Source organism: Oncorhynchus mykiss, chromosome 11 (assembly GCF_057628025.1).
Source record: "Oncorhynchus mykiss isolate SJ-2025 chromosome 11, ASM5762802v1, whole genome shotgun sequence".
Taxonomy (NCBI): Eukaryota; Metazoa; Chordata; class Actinopteri; order Salmoniformes; family Salmonidae; genus Oncorhynchus; species Oncorhynchus mykiss.
Window position 1 is genome coordinate 27,080,001 of NC_143032.1, and position 13,586 is coordinate 27,093,586.

Sequence of the window (13,586 nt, forward strand, 5' to 3'; positions counted from 1 at the left end):
AGGACGGCTCATAATAATGGCTGGAACGGAGTAAATAGAACGGCATCAAACACATGGAAATCATGTGTTTGGTGTATTTGATACCATTCCACTGATTCCTCTCCAGCCATTATCATGAGCGCATCTTCCCCAATTAAGGTGCCACCAACCTCCTGTGACATGCACCTGCAGTTGATCAGTACCGGTCCCATTGCTAAGTTGCAAAGCCGGACAGTTTTAATCAATCAATTCGTTGAGGAATTTCTGAATAACAAACTGAATACTTGTTTCTTCAGATTTGTCTCCAAGCATAATGTGTATGAGTGGAAACACAACAAGGGCTGCGTCCCAAATGCCACTCTATTTCCTTTATAGTGAATTTATTTTAGCCAGAGCCCTATATAGGCAATACAGTGCCATTTGGAATGCAGAGAAGGACTGACTCTACTGAACGTACTGTTGAAGCATCCTCTCCTCTCCTCTGCAAGGTAACTAATTACTTCAGTGTGGTGAAGGTTAGAGTCCCTCATCAAATAAGAAATACTATACAATTTGTTTTTAAATGATTTTCAGGAATAAAGTCTTTGGTTCTTGGATTTCATCCCGTGTGGTTTTCCTCTGAGTTCCATTCCTTTTCTGGCTGGGTAAAAACAAGGTGATCTGGAGTCTGTCAAGTAAAGTTGTCTGCCAAGCGCCTAACATCTCTTCACTTGTCCGTCTCTCGATCGTGCGCTCCGAGATAACAGCTCTTAGTTCCGCAACGCTTTTCAAATCTTTCAGCAAATGCTAGTCTTCAACTTCAAATCCTCCAGACAAACACCAAATCTGAGTCCCAAATGGCACCCTATTCCCCACATAGTGCACTACTTTTGACCAGAGCCCTATGGGTCCTGGTCAAAAGTAGTGCACTATATAGGGAATAGGGTGCCGTTTGGGACTTACAAGAAAAAAAGAAAACATGATGGAATATCGCTTAATATTTTCGATGGAAACTATTGCTCAGATGTGGATGTTTGCCAGGCCACTTAATGAGAGATGAGAACAGAGAGACGGGTCAAAACACCTGATAGAATTATTTTGGGACGTGTCCGGGATAGCTGCCTGAGAGACAAGAGAGAAAGGGAAGGGGGGATGGAGCGAGGGGGGATGGATGGAGGGAGGGAGGGAGGGAGGGGGAGAGAGAGAGCGCTGTGCTCCAGTTGGCTCAGGGATCCAGTACATCCCCAGTGGTCCCTTGCTGAGCCGCTGGCCCCTCAAAGAGCCCTGGCCTGATTGGTCCTGACTGATAGATGGACCGTGCGGCGAAGGGCTTTCCAGGGCCAGGCAGCATCATGCAGTTTGTGGTGCTGTGTTCACTGCCATTGGCTTGGGAAGGACTCCGTTGGACTCTATGTTTCTGTATACTCTCTCTCTCTGCCTCTGTATGTTTCTCTGTCTCTCTCTCTCTCTCTTACTTTATGTCATCTCCCTGTCCCTACCTCCCCTCTCTTCCCCTCTCTCTCGCGCGCCGTCCCTGGAGTGAGAGGGCCTTGGCTCCGCGGCAGGGCTCAGGATAGGGTGGCGAGCAGAGCGATGGCATGGTAGAGGCATTAATAGAAGCTAAAGAGGAGAGGCGAGGAGAGGGTGTAGGCCCTGCCGCCAACGCCAAATCCTGAGGACAAGGACACACCTAGCGTCTCTTGCCACGAATTCACGCTTCCTCCAACTTCACTGTGGAGGGGAGACAAACTTTACTGCATGATCCCTGCACAAAGGCTTGGTTGTGCACACTGTATCAAAAGCATTGTACAACTACAACGCCACAGTTAGTCACTGTGATCTGTATAGAGAAACCAGATCTCCATTAGTCCATATTGTAATAAGTCGATTTGCAGAATGCACAAAGAACACACAACTGTCTTAAGGCACTGTTTGAGAATCCCAATGAAGTCAAAAAATACCACTGATACCAAACACAGGGGCCCAGTTCAACTGCAAATCTGCGGCGACAGAGACATCCCACTGATGTATACAGTGAGCTGTAAAAGAGGGGTTGTCTGATTTGTTGGTTTAGCTCTGAAAATGCTCTTTAGAAAGCCACACCCCTCCTGTATTGTAAATAAACATGTCTCACATTGGGAGCTGTTTGTGTTTCTGCTGTTGAATCATGGTTTGCATCCCAAATGGCACTCTATTCTGCACTACTGCACTACTTCTGGGGCCCTGGTCAAAAGTAGTGCACTATACAAGGAAAAGCATGCCATTTGTGACCTAATCATCGGAATTAAGACCTTTAGAACAGCGTGTTTTCACTAAGGAAATTACATTACATTATTCCTACTCTAGTCCCTTAAATCTATTTCTATTTCGGGGCTTGTATGTCTTTTGGGTTTCAGTATGTACTAAACAGAAACCAAAGACAATTGCATTTAGCATAATTAATGGGGTGGCCTATTCAGAATAATTCTGAGAAGAAAGCGAAAGACGTCAACACTCTGTTTTAACAGAGGCCCAATCAGAGATGAATTGCTACATTATATTTTTGCGAGGCTTTGTGTTGCGGGAATTATCCAGTCAAACAAACACATGGCTGGGAAGGACCTCTTTAACCCAGAATGCCAAAAGTGCAGGTTTAAATGTGTTTTTAGCAGATAACAGTGAGGAGTTAATGTTGCAAAACCAAACTGTGGTGAATTCAGATTTATTTTCAAGTGCTGTTTAAAAAAATATACATTTTAATGTAACGTTTTGGTATAGTGAGGCAAGAGTTTCATATTTTTGATCAGAGTAAAAGCGAAATGAGTTTTTTTCTCATGTGTTAAAGTTGATAGAAAAATAACTCAATGGTTCAAAAATTATTCATACAAGTTTATATAATTCCCATGAATATATACTGTATATTTTTATAGAGTCCCAAATTGAGCAAAATATCAATATCATACAATTTCTTCAAAGGTTTATTCATTGTTTTGTGGAAGTAACCATAGATTAACAAAATACATGTTTACATAAAAGCAAAATCAGACAATACAATGAGATATTATGCATTTGGTCATTGGATAACAATCCAGTCTCTATCAAAATGTTTTAACTCATAACTTAACAATAAAAAAAAACAGACTATTCTCACCAACTTATTTTTTTACAATCCTTAATAATTTATAGATTTTTCTAAAATATGACAAAAGTGAATTGCTTTCCGTTTGTCAGCATCTGTTTGAAAGCATGAGTTTCTGCACAGAAACAAATGTACAGTACTGGACCGAAGCCTCGGGGTACATTTAGTTTGCCGACGGATTCTGTGTCCCTACAGGGTGTACAGGTAAAACAATGGCTGTTCTGTGCCTCTGAAGCCTCAACACATTGTTACCCCCTTCAAATCAATCCCATAACTTCTCAATGACGACTTTTCTTCTCTTTCTTCCTACTGGAGAACAGAGAGTTTAAAGTGCAGCTTTTAACGGTTTGCACATTCAAGAATAAGAGTCATGGCTACAAGTAGCTTTGTTCAGCTCTTCTCAATCACCCCTTGACCACAAGCACAGTCTAGGTTGTCAAACAATCGGCCCAAACAGCACAGAGATTATTTTTTGTTTTTTTAAAGTGTAGATTTTGACACATAAACAGTACCTTGAAGATATACAAACAATTAGTGAGTCGGCAGAAAATGGCTGACTAGTTACTATAACAGTCCAACTTGATTCCTCTCAGTTGTGTACTTGGCATTGGGTTGCTACAATGTAAATAACATACTTTAGAAGTATTTAAGGAGGATTCTTTCCATTCGGTCACAAAGAGGAACACAACGCGTTATGGTGAAGTAAAACTTTGATACAGCAGAACAACCACTGCGATAAACAAACGCACAATAACAAATACTTGAACAATTGCTTTGCTGGCTGACAAAGAGATAATACTGAAAAGGCTATTTATTTGTCATTTTTTTGAGCAAGTCTCTCTCTCTCTGGCTTCTTGTAAACAGCACATTGAGTGTGATTTAGAACAGCTAAGCAGGAGTGAGTGTAGGATTAAACGGCATGGTGAGCTAGGTCGGGATTCAATCAAACCCACCTTAGCAATGTTTACTCAGTGTCTTTATGTACAATATCCGTCCCGGGGAGGGGGGGTCGCCCTGGTCGTAGTTGTAGGTTTTTAAACATAACCCAAGACCAGTCTGTGAATTCATTTGACCATTGGAAAAATAACCACTGCATAAATACTGCAATCTGGGTTGGATTAAATTGACCTCCTAGTCTTTTTTTTACACTGTTGACGTACCTTGTTCTAAACGAAAACATGTAAGGGAGCAACACGGTACTTCATATAATACTACACTGATAACAGACAGAAAAACATCCCTTTAGTTCACAGCCCTCTTTGATTAAACAGATATAGCACTGTGCCGACTAAACCTCCCGACCGTGTGTGTGTGTGTGTGTGTGTGTGTGTGTGTGTGTGTGTGTGTGTGTGTGTGTGTGTGTGTGTGTGTGTGTGTGTGTGTGTGTGTGTGTGTGTGTGTGTGTGTGTGTGTGTGTGTGTGTGTGTGTGTGTGTGTGTGTGTGTGTGTGTGTGTGTGTGTGTGTGTGTGTGTGTGTGTGTGTGTGTGTGTGTCAGCCTGCGTGTGTGTGCACGTGAGCATGCCTGTATGCTGGTGCTAGGTCAACATTTGCTTGCGCTTTCCAGTTTAAAAACCTTGATAAGGATCCATCCCCTCTCAGAAATAAAACTCCCAAGGCCGAGCTGTGGAAAACATGATGGTGCTTGTGACTAACGACAGCACAATAGATCTGCTGGTATCCTATCCATTCTAACCCTCAAGTGCTAGGTGTTAGTGTGTTTGGCTGGAGTGAACTTTATCTATATATTCACAGTTATTGTCTGTTTAGTTTCATTTAATTTAGTCACCCACTGCTTTGTGTGTGTGTGTGTGTTTGTGTGTGTCTTGATAAATTAGAACAGTACAGATATTATTTAAGGTCAGATAAATTCATTCACGTTGTAAGGCACATATCATGGAGGGAGGGAGTCCTTCAGAAGAAGCTTATAAGACCATATTATTTTTCCTCTTCAGATAGTCCTTTATGTTCCCAGAGGCACTCTGTACATTATTAACCACAACGGGTGTGATGCTTTGCTTCTAAAAAGGCACTTTGGCAAAAGTACAATACAAATTTCGGAGTATAAAAAAAAAGAAAATAAATTCAGATACATCAAATAAGTTAACATAACAAAAGTGTCTCGTTCAGAACTGAACAATGCAGCTAACGATGATCATGTCAACACCTGTCTAATGCATGTGATGCAGGTCAAAACACAACCCACACACGAAATAGGATGTCTTCAGTTCTGCTGCATTTTTACAGACAGAAAAAAGAGAGTACTTGTTTCTTGTTTTTGACTGTCTCTTCCGAGTGAATTTTCAGAGGGAAGGTTGGTGTTGCATAGAGAGCAGAAGGGAAGATGAGTTGGAGACACACGACTCCGTGATAGGCGCTAGTACTTCTGCACCAGAGGCACTTTGACAGTCTTTACTTCTGATATATGAGAGGACTTCTGGATGATGCAGCTGGTCGTCCCTGATCCACCGCTGTCCTTTCCCTGCGCCAGGTTAGTCAAGGCCATGGCTGCGTTGATCTCCTTCCAGTACGTCTCGTCTTTGCCCCGCACCTTCTCCTTCTGAACACCCCCACTGAACATAACACACAGAGAGACAACGAACGCAGAGTTAGAGAGAGATGAACGAACACAGAGAAGAGAGAGATGAATGAACACAGAAAACAGAGAGAGAAGAGAGACGAACGAACACAGAAGAGAGGAGAGAAAGAGATGAATGAACAAACAGAGAGAAGAGAGAGAGAAGAGATGAACGAACACAGGAGAGAGAGAGAGAGAAGAGATTAACGAACACAGAGAAGAGAGAAGAGAGAGGAGAGATGAATGAACACAGAAGAGAGAGAGAGAAGAGAGAGATGAACGAACACAGAAGAGAGAGAGAGAGAGATGAACGAACACAGAAAAGAGAGAAGAGAGATGAATGAACACAGAGAAGAGAAGAGAGAGAGAGAGATGAATGAACACAGAGAAGAGAGAGATGAACGAACACAGAGAAGAGCGAGAGAGATGAACAAACAGATGAGAGAGAGAAGAGATGAACGAACACAGAGAAGCGAGAAGAGAGAGAGATGAACGAACAGAGAGAAGAGAGAGATGAACGAACACAGAGAAAGGAGAGAGAGAAGAGATGAACGAACACAGAGAAGAGAGAAGAGAGAGAGAGATGAACGAACAGAGAGAAGAGAGAGATGAACGAACACAGAGAAAATAGAGCGAGAAAGAGAGATGAACGAACACAGAGAAGAGAGAGAGATGAACGAACAGAGAGAAGAGAGAGATGAACGAACACAGAGAAGAGAGAAGAGAGAGAGAGATGAACGAACAGAGAGAAGAGAGAGATGAACGAACACAGAGAAAAGAGAGAGAGAGAGAGAAGAGATGAATGAACACAGAGAAGAGAGAGAGATGAACGAACAGAGAGAAGAGAGAGATGAACGAACAGAGGGAAGAGAGAAGAGAGGGAGATGAACGAACAGAGAGAAGAGAGAGATGAACAAACAGAGAAAAGAGAGAGAGAGAGAGAGAAGAGATGAATGAACACAGAGAAGAGAAGAGAGAGAGATGAACGAACAGAGGGAGATGAACGAACAGAGAGAAGAGAGAGATGAATGAACAGAGAGAGAGAGAGAGAGAGAGATGAACGAACACCGAGAAGAGAGATGAACGAACAGAGAGAAGAGAGAGAGAACAAACGCAGAGTTGAAGGAGGAGAGGGAGCTCTACAAGTAGTTAATAATCATAGAAAGAGAAAGAGAGAAAAATCGATGTCCGAAAGAGCATGAAAGCATACAGAAGGAATCTGTAAAATACACTCACTTGTCACATTTACTTGATCCATGGTCCATGGTTTCTGAAAGCACAACAGAAAAAGAGGTTCATTTAACGAGGTACACCTTGGGGTCAATGAGGATTAATTAAGGACCTAGTTTGAGGGCTGGTGAGGAGTGCATGGGGGTGTGTGTGTGGGGTCAAATCTGTGCTGCAGTAACATGTGTTTCTCTGTTTCCACTTCTGATTCAGATGCTAAACAAATAGTAGCCATGTAATAATGGACCAATCTTAACTAAAAAGGCACCGTTAACACTCACATTTTGACATGAATAACACAACTGCACTTTCTTCAATATTTGTTTTATATCAAACTGCATATACTTGGTATTTTCATTTGGAAACAAACTGGACTGAGAAAATGTGATAGAAATGAGAAAATAGGAATAAAAACGAGACAGGGAGAAAGGGGGAATAGAGAAAAAGCTAAGTAATTAAGAAAGAGACTTAACTTCCCACATTCAGACACAGGAGCTGTTTATATCTCATAGAAAAAGCATTGGTCAGGAATAAAACAGCGAAGTCAGCAAACAATGAAAGCTATCAGTTCAACCAGTCTGTTTAAAACCAGGTCCATCTAATGTTCTGTGTTCTCACCAGCCAGACCCTTAGGTAGAAGGGCAGTTATGGTGGTGTGTGTGTGTGTGTGTTGAGGTAATGGTGGCACAGCCGCAGAAGGCCTCTTATACTCTTACCACCTGCCAAGCTGCAGAGAGCTTCGAGAGGGGGTAGTGGGTAGAGTGGTGATGTGAGGGGGGCAGGTTTGGGCTCAGGGCTACAGCAGCCTCTGCCTAGCGGTGAACTCTACCCAGTGATGATGATGACTGGCTTGGCACCCTCCATTAAAAGAGATCTGGATTTCCTGCTCATAAAGCCTCCAGGCACACCCTTCGAAAAACATACAGCCAGGGCCAATGAGCTGCTTTAAGGAGGGAGCGTGCAAGGAGACAAAACTAAGAGGCAACCTGTGAGTGTCTGTCTGTCATTGTAAAATAAGAATTTGTTCTTAACTGACTTGCCTAGTTAATTAAAGGTAAAAAATAATAATAATTGAGCTGAGCATTAGACAAAACCAGGCGACTGATTGGAGGTGAGGTAAGGCTCTCTTTCTCTCATTTTCAATTTAAGGGATTTATTGGCATGGGAAACAAATGTTTACATTGCCAAAGCAAGTGAAATAGATAATAAACAAAAGTGAAATAAACAATAAAAAAATGTGCAGTAAATATTACACTCACAAAAGGTCCAAAAGATTACAGACATTTAAAATGTAATATTCTCTCTCTCTATCTCTGTGTCTCTCTCTGACGCCAGCTGCTTTCATTCAGGATGATTGCCCTATAGACACAGAGGCAGGGAGGAGAGACAGACGCTTGCCTCGCACCACATTTCCCGTAAAGAAAATGTTCGTAACATGTACGAGTCCCTTTAACGAGCAGCCACTTGTACCGCCACCACTGCAAATCATCGCCGACTGGGTGTTTTGACCATTTTTTTTTACGCAAATGAAAATTCAGCCACACATTTGGGGCTGGAATTTGTACCCACGCTTCTTATAGGTGGCGAGGGAAGGAGGGTCGGGTGGGGACAGAGTTATTAGGTTACTTAGAGAAAGTCAATTCTCCTACACAGCTGTAGAGCTGGAAAACCATGTCCTTGCTTCTTCCTGCAAGGGGCTCAGAACCTCATTGGCCGAAACCGGAGAAAGGACACGCGGTGCGCACCGCAGCCGTTTTCCAAAAACCTTAATCTGGAGTCTAGACAAGGAATACAGAATCCTGCAGGACCACAGTATCCCCCCACACACACATTAAAAAGAAACTGTAGTAAATACTACAGTAATGTCCACAAAAACACTACAGTCCACAAAACAACATTCTTTAACTGTAGTAATACTACAGAATTTAATTTTCATATACCCTGCCCATTCCCCTCCCGCATGTTCAATTTGTGCCACCCATAAGTGAGAAACCTACATACCAAGTATAGACTATATTGTGCTAGTTCAGACCCCAGGCCTATCTACCTTCCTATAAGTTGTGGGACAGTTGCTCTTTCGGTATTTGTCAGGTAGGTTTCCTCAAGGAGAAAGCCCCCACTTCATGTCAAAGATAATAAAACAGAAAAACTACAGTAAATACTTCCATAATGTTCACAAAACCACTACAGTAAATGCTACAGTTTTCTTGCCGAAGGAACCCCCTCCTCATACATACCACCCATCATACAAAGTGACATTTTCACATATTTTTCTACCATCAAGTGAATGATAATGGCAAGGAGAAGTAATCAATATTTTTTAAATGCATTGATTTGGTAGATAGTTTTTCATTATTTTGACTTCCCCACATTAGAGTTGGAAATGGAAGTGTAAACTCTAACGTAGCCTATTAGCTAGAAAGGTAACTCTAAACACATTTTCACTAAGAGCAGCTGTTTAGCAGGTTAAACAAAGGTTAGCCATGTGTTGGCAAAAAATGTACGTCCAAGTCAATAAAACCTACCAGCAGCCAGCGGCACTTGCCACATGAGTAGCCTATTCACGGGTTTTCAAAGCCTGTCAGATACTACAGTGAGTGTAATTGACTCCAGTGACTGTAATTTCCTCATGTTAGGAGTTGAGAAATAAAGTTGACATTATTAGAAAGAAGATATTCTCCTCTTTTCTACTGAAGGTATCTCATTTTTTTTTTAAATGATGTTGTTGCTAGCGATGTTAATAAATGTTTTTTTTTTTGGGGGGGGGGGGTCAATTTTATATACAGTATATATATATATTTTTTTGCAGTTTTGGCTGGACACCTGAGAACGACGTCGGAGGGGATGGCTCCTAACCAATTGTTGCTAGTTTGTGTGTTTTTTGATGTTGTTTGTAACTTATTTTGTATGCAATGTTTCTGCCACCGTCTCTTATGACCGAAAATAACTTCTGGATACCAGAACAGTGATTACTCACCTCGTACTGGACGAAGATGTTTTCATTAACGTGTCGGACGCAAAGGATTTACTGCTGATACCGGACCAGGCCCAAATCCACAGGTCCGGGTGCCTTGTGAGAATGCCTTCGGCGAGTGGGTAACCCGCCTCTACCATCTGTCCTATTCGCCAACGTGCAATCACTGGAGAAAAAACTGGATGATCTCCGTTCGAAACTATCCTACCAATGGAACACTAAAAACTGTAATAACTTAAGTTTTACCGAATCGTGGCTAAATGACGACATGGATAATATACAGATGGCTGGGTTTTCCGTGCATCGGCAAGACAGAACAGCTACCTCCGGTAAGATAAGGGATGGTGGTCTGTGTCTATCTATCGTGTCAGACAGTCAGGGAAGGCCTATTGATAGGTTGCTAGTGATAAATAAAATAAAAAGATATCTTTGTCTTATAGTTTCTTTAATCTGTCTTATGTGTTGTTTCCATTGCAACAGGCACACTCAAATCAAGCAGATTCAGTACATGTTCTTTATAATTTTAAGTAGTATTTGAACCCGGGTCTGGTCTGCAGAGCTCTCTCTGAGCAGCAAGGCTGTGAAGCGGCTGTGGGTTCCAGTTCAGTATGTTTCAGAGCAGGGCAGCCAGTGTCCAGATGCTGTTCAATCCCCCCAATGTCCCATAAAAAAAACATGTTTGTGTGAGGCCTCCTGCAGCCTCGGAGCAGAGCGGAGGGTGTGGTCGCACGCGTCGTCTACCCAGAATCCCCCCTGAGACCCCGACCCGGCCAGAGTACAATAGAGTAGAGTACATCCAGAGCAGGCACACTTCCAACCGCCTTTGCCTAAAACATTTAAAACTCTGATTTTTTAAAACAAAAACGGTGCCAAAGAAACTATAAATTGTCAATAAATCATAGTGGAACCTTTATTTATTTTGTATTTTCTTTTGGGGCTTTTTTCTCCTGCTTTGCTAAGGAACCGAAAGTCATGCAGTCTACTTTGCTGCTACCTTTCTGTTATACTGAAGTGATGGTTTCAAGTCCAAAAACACTTGCTTACTTAACATCATGGTGGGCAATAGAGGAGGTTGAACACAGTGAGAAAACGTGAAACAAAACAAGCAAAAACAAGCAACAACAAACTGACAAATGAGAGAGGGAATAGAGTACACCTGCTTAGAGAGGATGGGTATGTTTTATCACAACCAGCTGCTGCTGTTGTTAGCAACACACAACAATAAACACACCACGCTGGCCCCTGGTGCACAAACCAAAGGCTGCGCTAGATTAGGAGAAAAAAAAAAAAAAACACGCTCACGCAGTCAATGAGCTCAGCCTATTCCCCCTTCGGCTCCCAACAGCCAGACGAAAGAGAAGCGAGAAACACATCTCAGATGGGACGGACACAATCACAGACACCCCACTGATGCCAAGAGGTCAACTGACCAATAGAGAGCTGGACAGCCCAATGCTCACCCAATTATGTGACCCTGGTGACTGGAGAAGGCCAATCAGTGAGCTATGACTCAGGAGTTACAGTATTAGCTTCTGTCCCAAATGGCACCCTATTCTCTACACAGTGCACTACTTTCGACCAAAGCAAAAGGAGTGCACTACATATGGAAAAGGGTGCTATTTGGGAAGCATGCATAGAGATGAGTAACTCTGACTGTTCCCATCTCGAAGAGAGAAGAAACTGTTCCGACCACAACCAATCTTTCAGCACAACTTACTGGATAGGAAACATTATGGTTCATTTACAATAAGGTGAATGTGCAGACAATAGGAGTTCTTGCACAGATAACAATTTACCAAATACTTTGTCCAGTCATGATTGTTGCAGCCGAGCTGGAAAAATACATCTTCCTCTACCCATACATTTTTAAAAAACTATATGAACCCTACCTTTCTTCTCAAACAACAAACACGGAGAGGAAAGGGAGTAAGACAGACAAACACGCAGACAAATTGTACAGACATACTGTATAGACTGTCACTAGTGACACGGTGGAGGGCTTGGCTTTTCCCTAGTCTTTTCCTGGTGGTTTCAAATGGTCTCTTCTTTTTTATATAATGTCAAGGGGAGTCTGTGAATTAAGTTAGGGATGTCTTGGCACTCCTCTGGCCCTCCCTCCTTCCTTCCTTCCTTCCTTCTCTCCCTACCTCTCTCTGGGGCAACGATCCACTCCGAGGCTGGGGATCCATGGGCCCTTACTGGCACTGGGCTGGCCTGCCAAGGCCCAGGGGCACACTGAGACAGTTACACTCCGACATAGAGAAAGATTATGGAAAATTAGCCGTCACTGCCTACTTAGCTTACAACGCCTTGGCTTTAAGTTCATAACTTTAACATCGTAAAAAGGAAGTTCAACGGAAGAATCATGTCTTAAGTGTAGAACTAACAATGACTCAATAATCCATGCTTTCTGGGAATGCTATGAAGTCCGGAAGTTGTGGGCGGAGCTAGAAAGTTGGCAGTCAGAAGTATTACAATGTAAACATACTTTTAATCCGTCTGTCTGCATATTTCAAGATATGGCATATGGGGGTGTAATGGGATACCCGATGGGTTGGACGATTCTCTTATCACTCATCTTGAAAAATCGTACACTAAAAACGTGGAAATCGAGTTTCATTAACACAATGGAAAATATTGAAAGTGCGTGGGCTACGGAGAGAAAGAAAATGGCGCCGTTTCAGGCCATGTGGCAGAAAGGCATGCAGGCGCTGGAGATGGGGGTGACTGCTTGTGGGTCTGGGTAAGTGTGATGTAGTAGATGTTTCTACAATGTTGTCCTTTGTATGTATGTGGATGTTTTGTGTTGTATTTATAAAAGATACAATTAAATCTTTAAAAAATGGTAAATGATTAAAGAAGTTCACAAAACCAGTGAGTAAGGTCAAAAGAGGTATTCAAAAAATATGGCATCCTATTGTTTTATATTTTGCATAAACTTTTATACTCCAGTGAGGTACAGTACATTAATCCACACTAGCAGGCGATATTACAGAGTATTAGCATTCAAACCAGACCAGACCGTTTCACCTTTCAAGGGCTCCATCCCAAATAGCACCCTATTCCCTACATAGTGCACTACTTTTGACCAGAGCCCCGTGGGCCCTGATCAAAAGTACACAGTAAAGTACACACTAGGGTTCCTCAAGGGTTCTTTGGGAAGGGTGATGGTTCTATGTGGAACCACACTGACCCGAAGCCCTTTAATGGCTCTTTGCAATTCAGAAAAGGGTTCTTTCCTCTTGTAGTGATCGTTCTAATGTAGAGGCGGCGGCTGATTATAATATTTTGGGGCGTGGTTTTCTCACAGCTCTTTTTGTGTAACAGTGAGTGAGTGTGTCATTGCAGTCGATCTAATCTGTTGGGATCTGCTATTATAGGACTATTGCCAGTGATGATGTTTTGTGAAAAACTTCTCTAAGTCAATAGTTCTCAATTCTTGCCTCATGGAGCCATAGCTGTTGCAGCGCTAGCACACCTGATTCAACTTGTTAATAAACACAATAATAAAACCAATGGAATTTTTACAATATAATATGGCTATTCAAATCAGAATTTCAAAAACTGTTTGGTTCTACAAAGAACCATAAAAAAACAGTTCAATATAGCACCAAAAAGGGTGGTAAACATAGAGGAACCATTGTTTGGTGCTAAATACTTTTTTAATGGTTCTTTATAGCTTACAGGTTCATTTAGAACCTTATGAGGATGATTTTTTATAGAACCTTCTAAA

General features: G+C 42.1%; 1 protein-coding gene and 1 non-coding gene across 3 annotated transcripts in view; one reads left to right on the forward strand and one right to left on the reverse strand.

Annotated features, from left to right (window-relative positions):
* Positions 1–2,903: 2,903 nt before the first annotated feature.
* The window catches only part of mkxa (mohawk homeobox a), a 29,712-nt gene continuing 19,029 nt past the window's right edge, over positions 2,904–13,586 (reverse strand). For both annotated transcript variants that reach the window (XM_036935248.2, XM_036935249.2), the window contains 2 exons: positions 6,889–6,922; positions 2,904–5,647 (listed from right to left, as the gene is read on the reverse strand). In XM_036935248.2, the coding sequence (XP_036791143.1) occupies positions 5,452–5,647; positions 6,889–6,922 (230 nt within the window). In that variant the 3' untranslated portion in view covers positions 2,904–5,451. The remainder of the gene's footprint in view (positions 5,648–6,888; positions 6,923–13,586) is intronic.
* LOC149979535 (U7 small nuclear RNA) lies at positions 8,944–8,997 on the forward strand. Its single transcript, XR_016484752.1, has one exon. It is a non-coding gene; the product is annotated as a U7 small nuclear RNA (small nuclear RNA).